The 18,805-nt window shown below is 42.1% G+C and overlaps 1 protein-coding gene and 1 long non-coding RNA gene across 2 annotated transcripts in view; one reads left to right on the top strand and one right to left on the bottom strand.

Moving 5' to 3' along the window:
• LOC118917992 (uncharacterized) overlaps positions 1-18,805 on the bottom strand; it is a 198,349-nt gene that overhangs the window by 71,534 nt on the left and 108,010 nt on the right. The window contains exon 3 of the long non-coding RNA XR_008996665.1: positions 441-501. This is a non-coding gene — a long non-coding RNA (uncharacterized LOC118917992). The remainder of the gene's footprint in view (positions 1-440; positions 502-18,805) is intronic.
• The window catches only part of MINDY4B (MINDY family member 4B), a 34,813-nt gene continuing 21,666 nt past the window's right edge, over positions 5,659-18,805 (top strand). Inside the window, 6 exon segments of the mRNA XM_036896372.2 lie at positions 5,659-6,858; positions 7,091-7,118; positions 8,790-8,961; positions 15,906-15,955; positions 15,957-16,022; positions 16,735-16,826. Of these exon segments, the coding sequence (XP_036752267.2) occupies positions 6,746-6,858; positions 7,091-7,118; positions 8,790-8,961; positions 15,906-15,955; positions 15,957-16,022; positions 16,735-16,826 (521 nt within the window). The 5' untranslated portion in view covers positions 5,659-6,745.

Here is an 18,805-nt window from a genome sequence, read left to right as displayed (position 1 = left end):
GGAGACCCCTTTCAGAAATGGACAGATTCGGCAGGCATAAAATAAGTAAGGACATAGTTGAACTCAACACCACCATCAATCAACTTACTATAATTATCATCTATAGACTGCTTGTCCAACAACAGCAGAAAACACATTCTCCTTAAGCTCATATGGAATATTCACTAAGAGAGACCACATTAAGCTCACTGCCCAGTTAGCTGGTTGACCTATTAGTGCTGTTATAAAACTCAATAAATTTAAAAGAATAGAAATCATACAATATCCACTCTCAGACTATAATTGAATTAATCTGAGATCAGTAATAGAAAGATACCTGGAAAATTCCAAAATATTTGGAGATTGAGCAAAACATTTCTAAATAATACCATGGATTGAAAAAAAATTTCAAGAAAAATTTAAAAATATTTTGAACTAAATTAAAATGAAACACAATATACCAAAACTTGTGGCATGCAGCTAAAGGAGTGCTTGGAGGGAAATTTCTAGCATTGAATGCATCTATTGGGAAAGAAAAAAATATCTAAAATCAATAATGTAAGTTTCCACCTTAGGAAACTCAAAAAAGAAGAGCAAATTAAACCTAAAGGAAAAGAGAATAAGTAATAAAGACAGCAATCAAAAACAGGAAATCAGCAGAAAAAAAAAATCAGTGAAACCTGGATCTTTTCAAAGCAGGTTCTTTGAAAAGATCAAGAAAAGCCTTAAGCCTCAAGCCAGGCTAAGAAAAAGAGAGGACACAAATGACTAATATCAGAAATGAAAGAGGGGACATAACTACAGATCCCACGACCATTACGTGAAAAGAAAGAGACATCTGAATAAGCAGACAGGAAATGCAAAGGTGATAGGGTATCACCCCTGTGATTGCATCACCTTCCATGGCAAAGGTGAAGGAATTTTGCAGATATAAGTGAAGTCTCTAATCAGTTTGACTGAGGTATCGAAAGGGATATTATTCTGGGTGGGCCTGACCAATAGTTCTTAATAAGAGAGTTTCAGCTTCTCCCACAATCAGAGACCGAAAGCAGCAGAGACTCCCTATTTACCTACTGCTGGTCTGGAAGAAACAAGTTCTGCAGTCACAAGGAAGTGAATTCTGCCAACAGCTATGTGAGCTTAGAGGAAGACCCTGAACCTAGCTGAAAACTGAAACATGGCCAACACCTTGATAGCAGCTTGTGAGACCCCCAAGCAGAGGACCCAGTTAAGCCATGGCTTGACTCCTGACTCAGAAACTAGCAGATAATAAATGGGTGCTGTTTTTAAGCTGATAAATCTGTGGTAATTTGTTAGTCAGCAATACAGTTAAAGAGCACAGATACCTACCCAAGCAGTCTAACTCTAGGACATGTGCTTTCAATGCTGGTTGTCAGGGACTTTTTGACACCAAATGAAAGGATTTTTTTCCCCCACATCAAACAGCTCTCTAATTCTCTAATACCAGCTAAGTGTCCTACAACTGAATTTAATTCTGACACTACATACCTGTACTTAGACTCTGCAGGTTTAAGGGTTCAGACCCATAAGACTGTTCTCACTTCAGACACTAGTCACAAGCACTGGGTCTGTACTTCTGACCAACCAGCTATAAACTGGGACTTCCTTCGACCCCCTCCTCAGGATCAGTCATTTGCTAGAAAGGCTCCCAGGACTCAGGAAGCACTTCACTTATGTTTGCCAGTTTATTTTAACGGATACAAATATTTTTAAAGGATACAAACATATTATGTTTATGTTTACCAGTTATTATAAAGGATACAAATTAATATCCAGATAAGGAAGTACAGAAGGCAAGGTACAGAAGGGTCCTGGAAGCAGAAGTCTCTGTCCCCACTGGAGTTGGGTTATGCCATCCTCTGGGCCATGGGTGTGTTCACCAACTTGGAAGCTCCCCAAATCCCATCACTTTTTTTGGAGTGATGGGTTTTTATGGAGGTCTCATTACATAGGCATAATTGATTAAATCAGTGGTTATTGGTGATCAACTCATTCTCTAGCCCATCTCCCCTCCCTGGCATTGGGGATGGGGATGAAAGTCCCAGGGTTCTCATCAGGCTTGGTCTTTCCAGTGACCAGACCTCATCCTGAAGTCATCTAGGGACCCAGCTGTGCCTCATTATAAAAAAGATGGTCTTTCACCCTCCTTGTCACTCAGGAAGTTCCAAGGGTTTTAGGAGTTCTGTGCCAGGAACTAAGACAAAGACTAAGGACACATTTCTCATTACATCACACTGTCTTCAAGGCCTTTTGGACAAGGACTGGGGCTCATACCAGTGACTCAGGAACCAACCAAAAGCCACATGGCCAGGGACAGAGGAATTGAGTTGGGACCAATGCCCACATCTTCTCTTGAGGTCTTTATCCTTGGCCCTTGATGCCACCCAAAAATATATGAAAGCATGAAAAAATAAAATGTTTAAAGGAGAATTTTTAACCTGTAAGAGGCAAGAAAACATTGGTTAAAGATTAGGATTTTCACATAAATCACATTCATTATGATTCTATGAAGTATGTCAAAGGAGCCGTGGAAAGTGAAGCTCAGAGAGACTTCCTTCTCCAAGGTTACACAGTCATGGGGAGGCCCTGGGCTCTGACCCTAGGCCTGACACCACCTTTCTCCTCCTTACCAGACCACCAAAGGACAAAAGGAGAATGTATCAGCCATCTTCTAGCTTCTAGTGGACTGGCAGAATTCTTCTAGGAAGGAATATAATCAGGAAATTTTCATCTCTACAGAAAGTAGAACTAAAGAAAATTAATGATAATTGAAGCATAAAGGATTTAACTTAATCCTAAGGAAGAGCTTTGCAGGAGTGAGGTTAATTAAACACTAACGAGATCTTGTTTAAAAAAGAAAATCAAAATGCTCTTAAATTCTGTTTATCATATGAAGCATCATATGAAAACAGCAAGAAAAAACGTTGGGGATAATTTTTCAAGCTGGTCAAAATGCTTATAAGCCCAAGGTTTTCAAATCTGACTACAAGGCTGAATTGAGTAAAGGATTATAAAGATCAGTCATAGCTTTTCTGGAAACCATACAAATGTTAATAACATTGCATGTTTACATATGCAATGTTTAGAATATATACTAGCTTTCCTCATTGGTATTATTTTTCAAAATTATTGATGAAGAAAGCAAATGGATTCAGGCAGATTTCTGCATTTATATAGTGCCTTTCCTTTATGAGTGAATGATTTCAGACCTTTCACTGTCACCTACTACCCCACTACATGGCTGCCAAATCCTCCTCCTTCCCTACCGCCCCAGCTTTGGTCTTGGTCTTTTCCTTTTGCTGCTGCAGCCCCGTTGCTGCCTTAGAACCCACATTCAGCCCCAGTCTTTTGCTGCCTCAAAGACAGTCTTGGGACAGGTGCTTTGGGTGACTTTATATGCCCTAGGGTGGGGACAAGGGCATAAAAATGTAGAAGAGGGCAGTCCCAGAATCCACATGTTTCTGTACCACTCCCCTGCCCTGTCCTTCCAATTGGGCCCAGGACCCTCCATCCCACCTTTGGTGTCTACTCAGTTGCTTAGACCCAAGCCTCCTGCACTAAGTTTTGAAAAAATGCTCAAGAGAGTGGTAGCTTCCTCTGGATGTAGCTCAATCACATTCTCAACTCTTGGTGTATTCCAGAGACCAGCCTGTTGCAGGAACTACGAACAAGGAGTCGGGACACTGAGACGTTTGGCAAGAAGCAGCATTTATTAGTGCCGACACCGGCTCAGCAGATTTCTATCCAAAGGCTGAGCCCCAAATACAGCAGGGCCATGCCTTTTATACTTTTTCTACAAAGTTAAGGAGGAGTCAGCACCCAGGAACCATTGCAGTGGGAGCTATTAGATCACTATAGGTGTATTCAGGATGCTAGTTATATTTTAATCTATCTCTGTAAAGGTTACCCGGATACTTATTATAAACTAATGGGCTTCCATAACCACGATCAACCAGCTGTTTCCTCCCACTGAGTCCTGGTTGGGGGGATACATTGTTACATTGTTTCAATCTCAAGCACCCAAGTGCCTTGTGATTCCTCTATATTCCTGAAACCTCAACAGAAACTTTGTGTCCTTGGCTTCCTACCACAAGCCGCTTTGCAACTATGGCTCCCTAACCAACATCCAACTGAAAAGGGACAGACAGAACAGTAGGGAGGTGAAGACAGCACTTTCTTTCCCAAAAGGAGCAAGACCATGAATTCGGGAATAAAAGGACTAAGAAGGGCTCAGCAAGGGATGCTCATAAACAATGATGAAACTTGGGATATATATCAATGACCTTTAAAATGACCAACCATTTGATTCAGGCATTCCATTTCTGGGGATTGAACATGGGAAGATAAATAAGGTCAAAATAAATGGAGTAATATACTATTTTCAAAGATGAGAAGTTTCAAATGATAAAGATGAAATTATTCCCATTTCACTGATGAATAAACCGAGGCACAGAGAGGTCAAAGAACTTGTCCAAACCATACAAATGTTAATAACATTGCATGTTTACATATGCAATGTTATTACTAGCTTATCCAAGCTACTAAGAGGTGAAACCATGATTCAAAACTAAGAAGTTTGGGCCCAGAGGCCATGCTCTTCACCACTCCACTCTCTTGCTTATCTCCTGTGTGCCCACAGTCCCCAAGACACTGTTCTCAGTATTTCCCCTTCTCTGTGTATCTGTTTTCCTTCACTAGAAAGACAGGAACCACATCTTATTTTCCAAGTGCCTTGCACATAGGAAACACTCAAAATGTGTATTGAGTCTAACAGAACAGTTCATAAGTAAGTTGTCTAATCATTGGAATTTATGCTCCTAACTTTACAGAATTTTCTGGAAATTAGGACATAGATATAGACAAAAATACACAGATTTAATAGTGAATCTTAAGAAAAATAGTTTTCTTAGCTACTGCCCTTTCCTGGTTTTGGGTTATTGAATAATTTAAATGGCAGATCCAGAATTTATTTTTTAATATGACTTTCTAAATAGGAAATCCCAAGACACTCTCACCATTATATTATTTGAGAGCAAGAATCATGTAATTTGTTTTTTCTTACACTGGGATTGCCCAATAAATTTTAAACATTGATACCACCATTAACACTATTATAACATTATTATGAAGAGGAAAACAGTAAAGCTTTTGTTTTTAAAGGAGAATTTGTGGTTAGAGGAGGAAAATGAGAAAGGAATGGGTTATGTCTCTTATATTTTACAGTAAAAATACTAAATTGTGGGGGAAGAATCAGTGAGACTGATGGGTGATGGTCACATGAATGTATCAGATGTCAAACTTCATTGAGCTATACACTAAGATATTTGTGCATTTTATTGCATGTACCTCAAAAATAATAATACAATATGGATTGTTTTAACCACTCTACTCTTCTGGATTTTACCACCACCATAAATAAAATAAGGAACACATATTACATCTCACAAAAAAAATAACGATTTTGGGTATTAGTAAATTAAAATCCAGTTTGTGTAGAAAATTTAAAAAAAACAAAAACAAAACTAAATCTGATGAAAATTTATGGGACCTGTGAATATGAAATGACTAAACAACCACCAAAAATTAATTTAAGGAAATGGAGGTAGAGAATTCCCCAAAAAAACTGTGGACACCTAAATTCACCTCTGGCTTATTTAGTGACTTGCAGTGTTTCAAGGTCTCTGCAACATTTTACAGGCCAGTTCTCTCAGCCCTGACCACTCTACTCATAATAAATCCAAACAGCATCTTTGTCCTGCCCTCTCAGCTTTCCCAGGAGTGTTTACAAAACTTACGATCAGAAATGTTCAAAGAGAAAATGATCCCCTGATAAAGAGGTTCAATTTTGATATTCAACCAAATCAGAAGTGACAAGAAAACTTTCACTGGTACCCACTATTTGCTTTGGATAAACACCGTAATATTACTCAGGGTATTACTCAGGCTTACCCACATTTGGAGGATAATCCACTTGACTAAAAATCTACTGTTTAAATGTTAATCACATCTAAAAAATATCTTCACAGCAACATCTAGATTGATGTTTGACCAAAAACTGGGTACCATAGCATAGCAAGGTGACACATGAAATTAACCACCACAACAATGGATATTCTCTATTATACCAGTTATTGCAGCTACATTTCATTTAGCCAACTGTAAGAGACATAATTTCAGACTTCTCCCTGAAACAAATCAAACCAGTCCTTCTTCAAACTGTGCAAGATTTCTGTGTACTACACTCTATATCAAACATCTATTGGCCAGTCTCTTGGACTACACATTCCCCAACAGTAGTTGATACCATTTCTTGGTATCAACAGGATGGCTTTGACCCCTCCTTAGCTACATATTTCTGTTCCACAAACACTTCCAAGAAGCACCACAGTATAAAGTATTATTATATTCCACCGCTGTGGTATCACTCATCAATTAAATTATCTCAGTTGCTTTGATACAGATAAGTAATTGCAATTCTTCTGTTTGTAAATCTGTGTCTTGGATCAAACATTCATGGCATCTATACAGTGAATGAACACATGAAGTATTCCGTCTCTAATGAAAGTTTAATCGTGATCTGATAGCAGGGGCTCACAGTGAGCCCAGAGCAGCAGTTGGGTGGCGTGATCACTCCTTGCTGGTCAAAAGCAGGAATGGTGCACTCCATCTGGCCGTCTGTGCCAGCCGTCTTGCTTCTCCTGCCAGACGTCTCTCTCATCTTAACTTCCTTCCAGTTCCTCACATTATGGCCATGGAAGTCTCGGACCAGAAACAAATCTCCCATGAGCTGGATTTAGAGGAGATAACTAGGAAAATTTCATTTCTGGACAAATGGAGGGAAATCTTTAGTTACCATGGGTAAGATGTTCTCGTTTTCTCATTTCTCTAGAACCAGAGGGATTTTAGGTGTTTAAGTAATCAGCTTTTATGCTCACTCCATGAGAAGCCTCCATTATAGATTTACATTTAAAATGCTTCAGGTATAACTAAGTGTGGAAAGAGACTTCCCTAACCAGGTTGGGTTTGAGGTTTGAGGGTATGAGGGTTGAATAGCGTGAGTAATTTACTTTGTTTTCTTTTCCATTTATAGGTTGGGAACCCATAACACAACTCCTCAGGTAATTACTTTTCTCAAAGCCAATGTGTTTTCCTCAAGCTGCTTCTTCAAACAATCACATTAACGGCATAATCTGCATTTATTCTATGCACATAATGTCACTGAGGCACCCAGCATTTAATGTGTGAAGACATAAAACTAGAAAGCCTGTTGAAGATCTTTTCTTCCACTCTCTTTTTTCATAAAAATCTCTTCCTGCTTTTAAGAGTACTTTTCATCATTAAGAGCACCATATGGTTATTATTTTAGAAAAAAGTAATTTAGAATCTAGCATTCTTACACTTGTGAATAACACTACATACTGACATCCAAGTGCTTCAGTGACCCTGAAGAAAAGTCGTTTTGAAAACAGTTATCATCTTTATTCAGCTTCTGAAAAATTATTTTCCTTCACCATTTTCAAATAAGGGGAAGATGACTGAATTCAGGTGCTAAAAGGTATTTTAAACTCTGTTATACAATGTGAGATGAAAGATGCTTTTATCTCATGTAACCTGAAAAGGTTAGAGGTAATGGACTTTGTGTTTCAGATATAAATTCAATCACTGAACAAACACAGCACAAAATATTAAGGTGATTTTCCTGGCATTAATAGACGATATGATCAAACAGTGGAATTATTCATATTTTAACTATAACACTGCAGCATCTTGCTCCAAGTAACCTGTCATCAAAAGTCTTATTTGTGCTAAAACTATCTTAACCATAGTCTAAATTAGAATCAGGGAGATAATGCTTCTATTTTGGTCCTGGAAGTATTAAATGGAGATAGCTACCATTTTGGGGAATGGAATATTCAACAGATAAAACAATCTTTGAAAAGAAAAATAAATATATAAATGTCACTGTTATGCTTTATACAAGGTGGGGAAAACCCACTGCCACAAATACAAAGATTTTCCATTTGATACGATACATTTTGTATCATATTCCATCAGCAGTCTGTAACTTGGATGCTGTGTTTCTGAGATAAGAAGCATCTTAGCCTCTAGGAATCCAGAAAAAAGAAGGCAGTTTCCTTCATGTTTTAGCTACCAATAGAGCAGACTCATTTCATGACATTAGCATAGAAGTTAAGTAAATTGGAAGAAGAGTTGATGTCAAAGCTGTAAGAATCAATCAAGAAAAGTACAAATAGATCATTTTCTTAAAGGTGGAGGGTGGATTATTTGTAAAGAAGAGAATCATTATTTCAATAATAATTATTACTCACTTTTTGGGGTACAGGAATCTGAATTAAAAGGAAGTAACATGACTTGGCTTACTGGCCAGTTAACAACATAATGAGAAATACCTTGTATAAACTGGAAAGATTCACCCATTGTTTATAAAATGTTGTCTTCTCAAAACAAGAGACAGTGACATTTACATTCTTCTTCAAACATAATTTCAAGTCAAGGTCTTGATAGCATTAATTATGTTTCCATAGTTACATTTAACCTCTCCCAGTCACATAAAACTTAGGAGAAACCCTTTTGACACAGACACTGGGATTTTTCTGCCTCTTTTATTGCTATTTAACAAAATTTTCAGACATCTTTAAAAGGGAGACAGCATTTTCTGAACGCTGATATTTCAGAGAGAGAGAGAGAGAGAGAAAAAAGGAAAAAAATTAAAAAAGGTCATCACAGTCTCTGTTTGTTTTGCTTTTTGGTGGTGGCATTTTATGCAGAATTGTGAAGGCAACCATATATCTGCTGATTAAACTGAAGATGGAACAGGAATACCTCAGTCCAAAGGACATGGACGTTTGCCATCAAGTAGCCTTTGCTCTATCCCCAAGCCCTCCATCATCTCTTCACAATCAGGTGGCTTTCCTATCTCCCTAGCAATGGCCATGGTAAGTATAGCTTGTCAATTAAACATGAAAGGAAATGCAATCTTCCCCAAACAACAAGGCTGGGGAATCTTATCTGCTGTCATGTGAGAGTATTATGGAAGATCAGACTACAGACCGGTTGTTATTGGTAAAAGGAGAATATCATTAAAATGACTTATTTATGGTATTTTTCAAGGACACTGGTAATGTTACAGTCTTTTCCTCCTGAACTCTAGAGTCTTTCCTTACTTATTTCCACAATTTGATGGTTAAATTTGAGGGGGTGAGGGAGTTCAATTCAAATAATTTACTATATAAGGTAGGGTAAGGCAGGTGGTGAGCACTGCAAATAGGTAAAACAACAGGGGAGACAGGAGCCTGTGTGTGTGCACAGGAGAGTAGGGGGACCCACGCCAGGCCTGGGACAATGGCCTGACCTCAGGAAAGAAGCCCTTTCTGGGGCTGCCCACTAACAGAGATTTGAACAGAACCCAGTATCTGGGGATCCATGTGATCTGTAGGCTACTGGTCCGAGGAACCCAGTGCTCGCATCAAAACCAGACCAGGGTGCTGGCCGGGGGTGGAGGCAGAGACCCAGACAGGAGGCAAAGCAGGCAGCATCTCCTCGTCTCACTGGTGGAACAGGCTGGTGCTGCAGGCAATACCCTGGCAAGTGTGCAAAGGGCTGCTCTCCTGGTCAAAGAGGCAAGATCAGGAGCTGAGGGAGCTAAGCCAGCGGTGGAACAGGGGAAACATACTAGCGAGGGGGAGACACCCCTCCAGTCGGACTGCCTCCACTATGGCCCTTGCAATCATGGTGCAACTCAGGGCTCCTCAGGACATTCTCCCCACATTCACCCTGTCCTCCCAACCTCCACGCTACATTCTGGAGCCTCAGGCAGAGACCACTCCTCGGGGCCCTAAGAACAAGCTCTGGAGGCAGCACTTCCTTCCTGAGGAATGCTTGCAGAGCCACCCAGGACCAGCCTGCTCATCTAGGCAGAGACCAATGCTCTGTACCCAGCAGTCAGGCCCCCAGGTCCACAGGGCCCTGCTAGGGGAATGAGTGGGTGGGGACTGGGACCCCTTCGCCGACGCCACGTGGTCTCCATCTGCTTCTCGAGCACAGAAGCCAGGCTGGATCTCCTGCACTATTGCCAACCCTCAATATAGCCTTTCCTTAGGTTTCCCAAATGGGTCATCATCACGTACAGGGACTTTAGGCCCTATAGTCTTTCTCATCAGGCATGTACTCACAGGCTTCAGAGAGCAATTCTACACTGTAATATTTGCCAGACAAATGTACTAGGAGACTCACTCCCTCTTTCTCTTTATTGCAAATATTCTTGCCTCAATCTACCTTTCCTCTCTTGCTCAAATGCCCAATGTAACAGGAAGATAGGCCAGCAAGGCTCCATGAGATGCTGCACTTTGCTCCTTGGCCTCACAGTGCCTGGATGGTGCCTCAACTTATGTCACATGAACCTAGATAACCCCTCTCCTTCCGGGTGATGAAGACAGGTGATGCATAACCCTGGCAGAGTCTCCAGCCTTAGTGCTTATTTTATAAGTGTGTATTTCCAATACTTTAGAACCAGAAGTTAGAGCAACTATCTATGTTTTACTGGACAAGATAATATTTTTAATGAACAATCTTTAATAAAAATGTGTTTCTAGCTCTGTAATGGACTTCTATGGCAAATGTCATTTTAAAATATACACATATGTGGAAATAGGCTAACATTTCTATGAAAAAGAGAAAAAACTGTGATTCTATATTGGTATTTTTCTGTATATGCATACAGAAATTCCAGAAAACTCCATAAAATACAACAGTGAGGGTGGGAGAGCATGAGACATGGGTGGGAGGGAGTTTTTTCAGCATACCTTTTGTATTCTCTGCATTTTCTCAGCATATCTTTTTGTATTCTCTGGATTTGGATCATGTAAATGTACAACCTATTTTTAAAAACACACATACAAATTTTAAAAATAGAAAAAAGCATCCACAGATGTTTCCAAAGTCTTGTAGTCTCTCTATTGTGTAGGCGGGAGAGTACATATGAATTCTCCCACTTACCCACAAACACAGATATGATGTAACTGGAGACCTGCCCATTGACTTTTCCAAGGTAATTCTCTCCCTTTGGGAGAGCCTGGGATACAAAAGAAGCAGCCTACCACCCTAGCCTGAAATGGAGTGGATGGAGTGTTAAGGAAGTCTCAGAAGTAGAGATAATTGATTATTTCCTTAAAAAATGAATTTGGACTTATTCCCATCATGTTGGCCAGATGATAATGTGGCCCTTAAATGTCAGTAGCTTTGATTAAACACACCCTGGGATTTCAAGATGATAAGCCTTGGGACTCTAAATACTTGTGTCCAGGAAGGCCATCTGAAAGCTTGACCAATTCTAATGAACATTTCGGCAATATGGCCACCTGGCAAATTACCAGAGCTACTGAATCCTAACACTGACTTGGATCTTTTTGTCATTCTACTGATCTCTTTTCCCTCTTCTGTTTGGAGTAGGGATGCCTGCAGTTTCCTGACATTAGCACACAGTCCTTGCTGAGAACCTGCTATGAAAGTAGGGGGTGTGTGAAACACCCCACACACCTTCCCTTCCCCCAGCTCTCCCATTCTCACATTTTGTTGCTTTATCTCCAATCCTACAGCCTTCTTCCTCCTCCAACTTAATATCTTATTAGTGTGTGTGGTGTAGTGAATGATGGTCAGGGCTGCTGGCCTGGGTGAGACTGTGGTGAGGGTGAGCATCCTCCTCTGGGCAGCCTACAGCCCCTCCCAGCAGCCTGCTCTCCTCCAGTGCCAGCTCTCTTCTTCTTCCACAGCCAGGTCCTTCTGCAGGACTCAGCCTGCAATACATTCCTCTGGCCTCTTTCATTGGCATCCAATAAATAGATCCCTGATGTATTTGTAATACCACCCAGCAGAATCATATTAAAAATGTAATCCTGGGAGATCAAAATATTCTGGGGAAACTCAGATGAATGAAGCTGTAATAGAGCATAACAGGAAATGGGATGGCTTTGGGAGAACAGGAAACACAGTCCTTCACTAAAGTCTGGCTGATGGATGGGCCTCAGTAGATGCTCATTCAGTTAATTCACTGCTATGGACAATCCCCTGTGGAAGCGTGTGGCCCTTCAGATGCATGCTCTGCCCTTCTCCACCCTGCTTTCTGCCCAGGAGACTTAAGTGTAGGGACTCCCTCCTCCTTTGGCTTCCTGGAGAGTTTAACCAGTGGGATCCTCGGAGGGGGCCTGAGGGAGGGAAGAGAATAAAGTCAGGTTGTGCTTAGCTGACTGAATCCCTCTCCTCTGATGGCAGGCCCCTCCCCAGGACTCTCTCCTTCCTGTTTCACACGTAACCATTCCTTCAGGTCTAGGGGACATAATGACTTCTTACTTGCCAGCCCTGGGACCCTGCACTAGCCGTTGTGGTTTCCCTACATCTTAGTAAGCTGTCCCTGTCTTAAACTCTTCTCAAGTTAATTATCCTGACTTGGTACCATCTGTTTTCTGCAGAGACCCAGACTGGTACAAGTTGGAAGGCTTGCATTTGGGTCCTGGAAGTACCATATATGAAATATATGATCTTGGGCATACCACTTAACTGCTCTAGGCCTCATGTCCTTTAATGGTAAAACGAAAGGGCTTAATTAGACTTTTTAAAATTCAGCAAATACTTATTGCGAACCTACTATGCATTAGGCTCTGCCCCAGATGCTGAGAAATCGGTGGTGAACATGATCAAGCTAAGAGCCTACCACTCTATTTGCGGCAGTAGGAAAGAAATGTCTTCTCAGGACTAATTCCAAAATCTTTGATTCCACAATAGCCAGTAATTTTTAAGGCAAGATTTAGGGAAGGGTTTCAAAGAGAATTATTCTACCTCAAGTTGGGGGTGGGTGTCGTGGAGAGCACTGGACAGGGCCAGGTGGTCACAGGGACAAGGGGCAAGGCAGTCTGAGTAAGGGAAGTAGGCTGCTGGAAAGAATAATCCAGAACTTCTGTCTTCCAGTGCATGTGTGCATGTATGTGCACCCACACTCAAAATAATGATCCTCATTGTCATCATCACAGCAGTCAGGAAAGCAGGTATTTATTACAAATCCTGGAAAAGTAACAAAGTGAAAGAGAAAAACTATAAACCATGCTTGATTATATTAAATAATAATGATCATTACTGTCATTCATTAGAACCATTTACCATTTGTGTCTGGTTACCAGGCAGTATAACAGCACATGCATATCAGTGCTTATGTGTCAAGTTCATCTTGTTATAAATTGTATTTGATGTGAAAGTAAATGTTGCACAGGTAACATGAGTCATCTTTGCTGCCACACTGGCCAGGGCACCTGGCCTGGGAAGCCCGCAACCCCTCTGTCGTAAGGTCTCTCCGAGATGCTTCTGGACAGTGACCCTCCCAAAGTTGGAGATGGCAGCTGGTACAGAAATTGGAGTGTGTTTTAGCTTGCAAAGTTTTGTAACTGAATTTGAAGTCGAAGCCTTCTTAGTCTCGATGGTCTTCATCTCTCACATTCACACAGGTTTCTCCTCCCCCCATTCCTGCCAGTCTCTGGTCTTTTTCATCTGTGTTGGGACTCTCTTCTGTAGAGCACATGATGTTCTGGTATAGACAGGCTGTGTGTTCACTCCACATTTGCCTGGCACTTACTGTTCCCAGAGGCCTTTTCCATACCTCCTCTCCCTCAACAGTAGTATGATGTGGACCCAGCAGGGGTTACCCCCATTTCAGGATAAGCAAATTAAGTCTTCGAGAGGTTGGGCAATCTCTCCAAATTTACGTGGCCAGGCTGGAGTGACGTTTTTCCTCTGTGCCGTGGAGCTTTGATGTCAGGGAAACCTTTCCTGTCATTTTTAGTCCTCTGCTAGGATGCCAGGGGCTAGGGGCCTCTTTGGCTGTGGTGCACACTGATTCTGTGCCCTTCAAGAGTAGCAGGCTGTGTGCCGTCTGCTCCCTCAGCTTGACTTGCTGTTGCCCTTGGAAACCAGACAGATCAGTTTTCTTTGAGAGCAGTTCTGGGCCCTTAAACACACTGAAATGCATCTGCATGATTTCTCTGTGGATTCGGTCTTTTCCTTTGAGAGCGGGAACTGAGATGGCCAGGAAGTAAACTCCAGCATGGAACCAGACCTTGGTCTGACTCAGGAAGGCAGTTCCAGCTGCCTGCTTCCCCTGCATCTGTCCTTCTTAGGAACCATTAGGGCCTCATCCATGCACTGCCAGGAAGAGGTACAGTGGCTCTCGACCAACTGGGCTCCATGTGTCTATTAAAGTTCCACACTGTTCGCTGGCTCCAAATGCCTGTGTGTGATATGCAAAGCCCTCCTGGGTCAGCCCCAAGGAGCTTTCCACCTACTTCCTGCCTAGTGATCCTAGGATACACACCCAGTGTTCTAGTGCCACTGAACAACCCCTGTCCCCGGACACCCCGGTGTGGTCTGCCCCAAAGGGTGGGATGTGAGTCTTTGCTGGAGCATGGGAGCTTATAGGGATACATCATTAAATAACATTAAATAGCCTGAGTTACTAATTCATGGGAAAGTTGGGCCTTCCCCACCCTGGCAGGCCAGGGAGAAAGACTCAGTAAGGGGACAGCCCACGTTCACAGCACTTTACCACTTCTTATCTCTTTTTTTAATTAAAGAGCTTTCATAAGCAATAGTTTCTAGCATAATTCAGTAACACCATTTCATTTCCATTATATTTTTAAATGATGTATGGTAAGTGATCTTGATTCCCATTTAAAGATGTGATATAAAGGGTCCTTTTTAAATAAATGTTTTTCTAACCTAGAAAGTAGCCCAAACTAATGAAAAACATAATGATTGGCACTCAAAAATGACAGCAGTCACAAGGATGGCACATCTAAGATTAAAGCTGAAGAGGCAGCCTGATGCTGTTAGGATGGGTGCAGTCCCCAGCTCTGGTTCTACTAGTGGGGTGACCTTCAGCAAGTTCTTCTCTGTAAAAGAGGGTAATAACCTACCCACCTCAAAGAATTAAATTAACATCATGAATGTAAAGCACTTGAGCCCAGACCCTGGAGCACAGAAAATGCTCAGTAAACACTAGATACCATTTGACAGCTTAGTACAAATGCAACCTCTTCCATGAAGCTTTCCTGACTGCTTTAGTCAAAGAGTACTTCAGTTCTCTTTCCTTCCTCTGTTCTCTCATGGTATTTTGTATTTGACTTACAGAACTTCACAAATTCTTTCTTATATACAGCTGTGGGATATTAGACTTTTTACATATCTATATCCCACCTAGGACCTAGCATGTACTAAATAATCACTACATCTCTGATAATGAATAGATTCCCTTTTATTCATGTTTGGTTCCCTGAGGAGTTCTACAAAATCCTCTCCAATCTCAACGTACAGTATCCAGGAACCTTAAAGAAATGGGGCAAGAAAACAGAGAATGTTTCTTGAGCATCATTCCAATCACTGTTGTACTCAGGCTAGAAACACTCAGGCTAGAGTCTGTCCATTCCTTTTTTTCTGGAGCAAGAGAAAAAGACCCAAAGATGAGAGAGGCAGGGCTTACAGCATCACAACAAAGGCTGGGGAGGCGTATGGACAGAGCAGCAGCCTGCAGAGGACCACACAGAGGCAAAGGAGAGACGGCTGGCAAAGGAAGCTGAGACAGATACAAGGGACAAAAACTGGATGGGACAGCAAGGTGCAGGATTGACACACTAAGCCTTCAGGATAAAATATCCTAAGGGAACCTAATGTGAATCTTTTTCATAGGACCTTACAATTACAACAGGGTAATGGAGTAATATGAAAACCTGCATGGAAGAAGGGGTCAGGCCCACTCCATGATTTCACCACATTACTTAAGACTATTTGATGAAGAATGTGCCTAGGAAGAATTATTTTTGACTCACTATGTCCCCCCTTTTCAGAAGCTGGGCAAAGCCTCTTTGGAAATACAGTCCATGTCTTCAGCTATGACTGGAAAAAAGGCCTGTTTCAGGTTCCATGAACCTTCTTCTGACCTGGCTTTTGCTTTGGAAGTGGGAAAGGTAACAGGCAATAATTTTAAAAATCTGAATTCTATATTCCCTATCCATATTTCCTTCCATCCTCATCCTTATGAATGCATGCTTTTGGTATAATCATTTACAGAAACATATTTATAAGTTAAAAATTAACCTTAAATGATAACAGACTGTTTAAAATTATAACGTACTGTCTGGGTTGTAACAAAGTCTCAGACTCCTTTTTCTACCCAGTGTCCTTCCAAATTTTAGTTTTTCTGACTCTTCTTTCCAAGTTCTAAGCATCCCTCAGGATTCAGAAGGCAGGAAGAGATCGAGGAGCTTCTTTCTGGCTTGTTTAAATCTCAATAATGCATGTCATTGATTACCTGTCATAGGGAATTTCAAGGGCTAGCCAACTAGTTCCTTACCTCCTACAAGTCTAAAAGTTTGCTATGAAGCAGAGGCATAGAGGAGGCAGGTGGAAGAGGACATATATCCCCAGGTTCCAGTCTCCAGGGCTCCACAAAGAAACTGGTCATTGCAGATCCCAGCCTATCTGGGGGAAGGGCTGGCACACATCGAGTCCTTTCACTGAGCCTGGGGATGCTGTGAACCAGGGGGAAAGGGCTGCAGAGATAACAGCACCCATTTCCAAGAGGCCTCATTTGGAATGCTGCCCTGGAGGGTTGGGTCACAAGTGTAGAGCCCCATTCCCAGCCTTCACACACCTCGCTGTTCCCCCTCCCCACTGCAGGGAGGTGCCCGAGGCATTCAGATGGCTGTACAAGGATCCATCTTCAAATACTTGTTGTTTGCCAGGAAGGGAAAAGACTGTAACTTTCACAGGTAAGAGGCCTGTGAGAAGTGCTTGAAAGAGTTACCCATTTCCCGAGAATTTTGTATGCCAAATAATTAGAAGGGAAAATCCCCTGGGTTGCCCCAGCAAGGGGACTTGCCCTCTGAGGCAGAAATGGCTCTGGCTCTCCCAGAGGGACTGAGGAGACCTCTTTTGGAATCACACTCAGTGTTCAATTGCAGGAGTAATCTTGACGGCTTTTATGCTCTATTGCAGACCACCCTGTAAAGTGAAGCGGCAGGTCTCAGGGGCGCTTACTTGACAATATTTGATGGGAAGCTCCAATCTAGCAAATCCAGGGAGGAACAGAAGGGGTGATGAAAACCCTAATAAATGAAGGATTCATCCTCCTACTTAACCAGGCTGATAAAGTACAGTGCTTGGTATTTGCATATTTTAAAAATCTGTTCAAATTACTTTACTTAGAAGTTAACAAATCCCTATCATGTGCAAAGCTCTGCGCTTGACGTTAGACAGAATTTAAGTAAGTAAAAGGCACATATCTGTGCTCAGGATAAGCTATCACCCAAAACAGGAACTAAATGCATGATTTATCCTAAGACCATGAATTGCCAGATTCCTAACAAGCAGAGCCAGAAATGGGAATTCTTCATGCAAGTGATTTATTAAGGGAATGCCCTGCTGGGGAGAAAACATTTTCCCTTGTTCCCTTCTAGGTTCTCAGGAGGGTCTAATAACTCAATTGACATAGGTAGATTAACAGGAGAAAAACAAAAGTTTAATAACCTCCTGCATTCATGGGAGAGGCCCAGGAAAACCGAGTAGCTCCCCCAAATGGCGAAAGCCATCACCTTAAATATCATCTCCAACTAAAGACAAAAGAATAAGTCATGGGGTGGGGAGTCGATTCTGGGAGGTTACCAGGAAAAGCACAGGGTAAATTGGCCATGTGGACTGAAGTCCTTGTCTTCTCCACTGATACCAGTGTTAGAGATCTTAGATGTCCCCTTGTCTGGCTCGGTGAGGGAGACACCCTTACAACGGCAGATTTCCCTTCTCCCTGTGAATGTCCTTACAAAAGGGTGACTTCTACCCAGTTTTCAGAGCTCTTGTCTCTCCCATTTCTTAAAAATAATCACTTAAAATAATCAATACGCCAAAAAGGCATATTTTGGGGTGGCAAAATTTGCTCCCCTTTAGCCCTCAGGAGAAACCTGTAAGAGAGTGAGGGAAGCAGACTAGGGAAGGAGAGGCGAAGGGAAGACTGGTCTTCAGTGATGTCCAGCCTCAGTCTGATCCCACAGGAGCTCTGGAGCATCAACTGCCCCATCCTCAGATAAGGGAGCAGGGCTTTTGCACCCCCAACCCCAGTCAGACACTGGTTTTGGGCCATCCTTCAGGAGGGAGGTATAACTCCTAGTCACTGCTGGGCAAGGTGGCTCCAATTCTTCACAGAAAGGCGAACAAACGAGCCACTAGCAGCAGTACCCAAAGCAATACAATACTGTGCTGGACACAGGGAGTGCCATGGGAGTGTAGGCTACAGGTTAGTAAGGGCATCATCTGGAGTAGGCTCAAAAGATGCATAGGACAAGATCAGGAGGAAAGGACAGACATTAAAGGCAGAAGAGAGCATGAGAAAGGCGTGGGCATAGAATGTGGAAATATGTTCACGGAACTGGTCTGTTTGGGGCAGAGGGTTTGCAAAATGGAAATGTGGGAGATAAAATTAGATGATCCTTTGGAGCTGAACTTGGCAATGGCCTCTCTGGTAGGTTAAATAAAGAGTTCAGATCGATCCCTGCCAGAGTTTGGGAGAGGACAGTGGTGGGACCCAGTGTGGGTGGTTCAGGGTGTGGTCGGCTGAGATCCCCAAGAGAAATCGTATGCTGTGTGGTGAAGCCAGTTCCAGTGACAGCGGAGAGGACAAGGCTCTCTGTGGCATCCTCATCGTGTATGTTGAGGAAGTAATCAAATAGACTCACCCTGCATCAAAGTGGAGACCCCC

This window comes from Manis pentadactyla, chromosome 1 (assembly GCF_030020395.1).
Source record: "Manis pentadactyla isolate mManPen7 chromosome 1, mManPen7.hap1, whole genome shotgun sequence".
NCBI lineage: Eukaryota > Metazoa > Chordata > Mammalia > Pholidota > Manidae > Manis > Manis pentadactyla.
The sequence above is the reverse complement of the archived record's forward strand: the minus strand, read 5'-3'. Positions and strand labels throughout refer to the sequence as shown.